This window comes from Panicum hallii, chromosome 9, assembly GCF_002211085.1.
Source record: "Panicum hallii strain FIL2 chromosome 9, PHallii_v3.1, whole genome shotgun sequence".
Taxonomy (NCBI): domain Eukaryota; kingdom Viridiplantae; phylum Streptophyta; class Magnoliopsida; order Poales; family Poaceae; genus Panicum; species Panicum hallii.
This window is the reverse complement of record NC_038050.1, coordinates 13,608,846-13,614,294: the sequence shown is the minus strand read 5'-3', so window position 1 is coordinate 13,614,294 and position 5,449 is coordinate 13,608,846. Positions and strand designations below refer to the sequence as shown.

General features: G+C 44.6%; 1 protein-coding gene across 1 annotated transcript; it reads right to left on the bottom strand.

Moving 5' to 3' along the window:
* Positions 1-946: 946 nt before the first annotated feature.
* Positions 947-1,800, bottom strand: LOC112872807 (BTB/POZ and MATH domain-containing protein 2-like). Its single transcript, XM_025935849.1, has 2 exons — positions 1,441-1,800; positions 947-1,342 (listed from the first exon to the last, which is right to left on the bottom strand). The coding sequence occupies exons 1-2, from the start codon at positions 1,798-1,800 to the stop codon at positions 947-949; spliced, it is 756 nt and encodes a 251-aa protein (XP_025791634.1).
* Positions 1,801-5,449: the final 3,649 nt, after the last annotated feature.

The following is a 5,449-nucleotide window of genomic DNA, read 5'->3' as shown; positions in this document are numbered from 1 at the left end:
CCGATCTGATGATGAGCATTCTTGGTTTCACATGGGTTAAATTACCTGTATCTGTAACTATAAATCTTGACGGTTTCCTCTGAAATCACTAGCCGTTCCTGTGTGATCATTGTTTTGAGCTGTTGCCACACAAGTGAACAGTGTTTTTCAGTAACTCTGAATTTTGATGGATCCCTCTGAATTCACAGGCTGCTCCGGTGTGATCCGTGTTTTTCAATTTTGTTTAAGGGGTGTGATGCTCCACAAAAGTGAAGAACAATGTTAGTAATGTCATTGGAAGCCTAATTGCAACGACAATTTGCTTTGGTTTTGTGATGGCGTTTCTTCAGAAACAAGCTAAGTACAAGGTCACTGAAGAATGTGCAGAGATTTTGTTGACCGCTGGAAATTTGTTGGGATGATATCATTCCTGATGGTTGGTTGTTTAGGCTTGCAGTTACTATGTTGCTGAAGTTGAATGACTGTCGCTTATGATTGCTTTGTTTTTGTGTATTGTGCTGAAGCTATAGACTGTTGATAAGTCAAGGTGATAAAAGTTCAGTTCATTCTAAATATAGTGCATGTTAACCATCAACCATTTAGGACCCGTGGGCCGGGGCATTCAATTAGTTTGTGGACGAGAGAAGGTTTCATTTGCTTAAGAAATGTGTGGTTTATAAACTGGCACATACTAATAATGAATGTCATTAAAATAAAAAAAACTTCTTCCAACATATATGAATTTCAAGTTCTGCAGAAAGGATCAGACTGACAGAAAGAGGCCCAGAGGGGCATATTGCATACTATTTCGTACTAAGGATAATACAACATACTATATAGCTACTAGAACTAGTACCTGGTAGCTTATAGTTACAAATTGAATTGATTCGCATTCACCACTAGCATTCCCTATAAACACATGTCTAATATTAGCACAAGGAATTAGAACATTCCTCCTGAAACTTTCTCAGAAGCACAAGGCCAACTCGTCTTGCATAGGGTCATCATCCTCGTCGTAATCCCACAACTCCTTCAAAAGCACAGGGCAAGTTTTAGCCACAAGCTCAAGCAAGTCATTGTCGTTTGCCACGACCGCTTGGAGCACAGGAGGATCTTCAAGGAACTCGATGCAAGCGTCCCTGAGTAAACAGCACTGGTGTTGTACAGCAAATCTGAGTATTTTTGCGACCGTGTCCTCATTTATATCTCTGCACAGTATCTCCTCACAAATCAGCTTGAGCCCCTGCAGGTCGAACCTGTCCGCCGCTACCAGCAAGTGCTCAGCCATCATAGACTCTTCTGTCTCATCAGTCATCTCCGGCAGCGAATCTGTGTATACGAAGTGCAGCAGGCTCTCGAACACCTGCGGCAGCATACCATCGATCTGTATGCAATCCCCTGCCGTGGCGCGCTCCCTCGCCGCGTAAAGAAGAGCTCCGCCTCAAGGACCGGTGACCTTGCCGCAAGAACACTCCTGTGGGCGCTGAAGGCCTCGCCGCCGACCTCGAACGTGACGTCGGTGTCCAAGAGATGCTGCGGCGGCGATGCCCTTTCCACGCAGATTTCCCACCCGACAGTGAAGCAGCCGTCGACGAGAAGCGCCGACGCCTCCAAAAACTTCTTCCGGATGAAAAGATCGCAGCCGTGGCTGGCGCCGATTTCAGAGTGCTCCCTTACGTCTGTGCAGATGGAGTGGCCCGGCACTGGTTCGCCGGCCTGCAAGCAGACTGAATCTGGACCATGCCTTGATGAGCTCGGAGACTCCGCTGTCGAGAGCAACAAAGAATGATATGTAATCTTTGCAGGAGGAGGAGACGCCATTGGGGTAGTAGCGGAAGCTCCACGAGCAACCCCCAGCCTTGAAGGGAGGAGACGCGATCTGCTGGCCATTGCGAAGCAGCTGCTTCATGTGCCAGTAGAGATCGATGATGAATACGAGCTCGAACCTATCTACCGCGCCCCCGACTTTGGCCGAGGCGAAATCCAGTGCCGGCATGGCGGCGAGGGTTTACAGTTTTGACAAGATTCGACGGAAATCACAGATGCAAATTTAGGGATTGGGGGGACACGCGTGTTTGGGGATCGTAAGGGTGGATGGCAAGTGCAGAACTAGGAGGAAGATGGAAACTTTTTATACTGCGTAAGTCAATTGTCTCGTGGCCTTGTCGGATACTGGCCGGACGTCGGCTCGGAGTCGGCCGGCGGAGTAGGACTCGGCGCGGACGTTGTTGCGGTAGTCGCGGTGGGAGGCAGCAAGGGAACAGCTAGCCGTAAACCCCGGTGGGCCGACGCGGGCGGACGGTTTCCCCGGCGCCGGCGTGGCCGCGTGGGCGTTCATCGCGGCGTCGTCAGTTCAGCCGGCGGGCAGACCAGAGTCGGCTGGGCCGCGCATGGCATGACCGGTAGCCTTGACGCGTGGCCTGAAAAATCACTGGGAGCACGCAAAAGCCGGTTTGCAACCAGAGCCGCTGTTCACGTTGCGGTTCTCCTAGCCGGCGCACGACGCGCCCCCCTAGCCCGTTAGTGTGCACCGTGAAGACCACCGTACCGGGCACCGGCTACCTGGAGCTAGAGCACGACGCCCGCGCCTCGAGCCTTCAAATCTAGTATCTGTTCTTGTCGCGGATGCACCGAGACACCGCGTCGACCGGAAGGCTGGAACGGTGACCGTGCGAAGCCACCGTGCGAAGCCGGCCGCACGCACACTGCTGCGGGGCAGTAGTGGATCCTTAAGGCCGCCTGTGTTTGTTGGGTGGATCAACGTGCCAGCCACGAGCCAGGCCGGTCTGCTACGGGGTGCCAATAATTCTGCGGCCCATTCCCCAAACAGATAGATACTTCAAAGTTCAAACTTCATAGAACGCCGCCTGGCTGTGCGTGCGTGGCTCTGTGTCGGTGTACGGGTCATCCAAGATGTGTTCTATGGCCATCATCTGACCATCTGACATTTGCTGATCCGAATTTCGAATGGATAAGGGCCAAGGAGCTCTCTCCTCCCCGTAACGCTGCCATATTTGTGATGCTTTTCTCTTTTTTTTTAAGGGAACAGGAAGGACAATCCCCTATTGGTTATATTAGTATCGACCTCTAAAAAAAACTATATATTAGTATAAGAAAATAACCAACAAGGACCTAAAACCAAAGAAAAATTACAAGGCATTCAGCCAAAATTCCATGGACGCACGAAGACTAGGTTTAGTTTTATGTTGGACTAGATAAAACTCGATACTAGAAAATAGGCTAAAGATCTATATCTAAACTACCAGCTACTGTTGCAGCAGATACTCGCATTAGTACCGGTTGCAACAGCGACTGTCATAGACAAGGCCTTAGGCACCAGGTCGTGGCACGGCTAGATGCCAATGATCCAGCATAGCCACCGGTTCGTGCCACAACCCGGTACCAATGACTTCACGGGGCCTCGAGCCACGCTGAGTCGTGGCACGACCCGGTTCCTACGGAGCGGACAGTAGCGCCGAGTCGTGCTATAACCCGGTGCTAATAACTTTAGTGGCATTAGTGCCGGGTCGTAGCATAACCCGGCGCTAATGATTGAGCATAAGCACCGATTCATACCACGACCTGGTACTAATGTAGCTGCCTATATATAGCAGCCTCCCACTCCCCGAGCTGCCATGAACTCTGCACTGTTCATAGCAGCCGAGTGAGGGTAGGGGAGGGGAGTTTTTATAATTTTTTTCTAAAAAGGTTAGAATTTTTTTCTTGAGCTAGCAATTAATTTTCTTTGGTGCAGTTAGCCTTTGATTTAGTTTATAATTATTATACACATGCTAAATATTTTTTGTAGTTTTAGTTTTCAAGTAATTTAGATTTAGTTAGCCAATGATATTATAATTATTATACATGTCATAATTAATTTGTTAGATGTAGTTAGCAAGTGATTTCGATGTATATAGCTATCGATTTAGTTTATTATTGATATAATAATTGTTAGATATGTGATAATTATTTTTAGATGTAGATACCATGTGATTTCGATGTAGTTAGCAATTGGTTTAGTTTATTATTGTTATAATAATTGTTATACATATTATAATTAATTTATTTAGACACTCGAATGAGGTTGTTTTAGTGTATTGAATTTTATGTTGTAATTACAATTTTAGAAATAAATTATTTTGACACTCTAATGATGTATATATGGTATATTTCTGAAAAAATTTCATGTTTCTTCTAACATAGCCTTAGGAACATTAAAATCTTTCAGGCTTACACTAAAACCCTTGAGAACTAAAAATTCTATCAACAATGGCTGCAGCACATCCAGAAACCGGAAAACCTCCCCTGGACACTTCTCAGAAAGAGAGAGGACACCAAATCAGTGAACTAGGCATGGACATACTTTTTGTTAAGATCCAACTTTATAAATGATGTTACAAAGTTGTATCTTTCTAAAGATTTTGTTCATGACTCCTTAATTGATTTGGTGTCTTCTGTTCTGTCTAAGAAGGGTCCAGGGGAGGCTCTCCAATTTCTGGATTTGCTGCAGCCAATGTTGATGAAATCTTTAATTCTCTAGGGCTTTAGTGTCAGTCTGAAAGATTTTAATGTTCCGAAGGCTATGTTGGAAGAAACACGGAAATTTTTTCAGAGATAAACAATCATCTCTAAAAGCCTATTTGTGGAGATGCGGTTTGAAAAAAACTGAAGAGTGTCAAATTTATTCAATTTACTTTTGCATTCAATTATTTATTTAGATGTACTTAGCAAATGATTTAGTTTATTAATTTTTTACATGTGTTAATTAATTTTTAGTTATAGTTAGCAAGTGATTTAAATTATTTTTTGCATTTATTTGATCATTGAACTAAAATGATGGCGTATATTTGAACATAAGTAATTAGTAGATTTACTTTTTTCTAGATGAGTCGGCAATAGATGTACAACGCCGACCGGAGTTTAATGGAGTTTATTAATGGTGTGCACGAATTCATCGACGCGGTCAAGAAACATAAGCATGATGGTTTCTTTTGTTGTCTATGCCAATATGTAAGAACGAGAGGGATTACTCGTCAACCAGAAGGATTACTCGACAACAAGAACCATTCACAGTCACTTGTTTGAAAACTGTTTCATACCCAACTACAATGGGTGAGCCTGAAGAAGATGCTGAAGCACAGGTTGCAAAAGATGACCTTGGTCAAATGTTGCGCAAAGCAGAGGAAGTCTGCGAAAATAAAAAGGAATCTAGAAATTTGAAGCATATGTTGGAGGACTATAGAATATTGTTGTATCCAGATTACAAATAAGGACACAAAAATTTGGCTACCATATTGGAATTGTTGTAATGGAAGGCATCAAACGGTTTGTCTGACAAGGGATTCGAGGAGTTACTAAAACTTATAAAAATCCTACTCCCTGAGGGTAACACATTGCCCGAAATAACGTACGAGGCAAGATGTGCTGTTTGTCCTCTAGGATTAGAAGCATAAAAGATACATACGTGTCC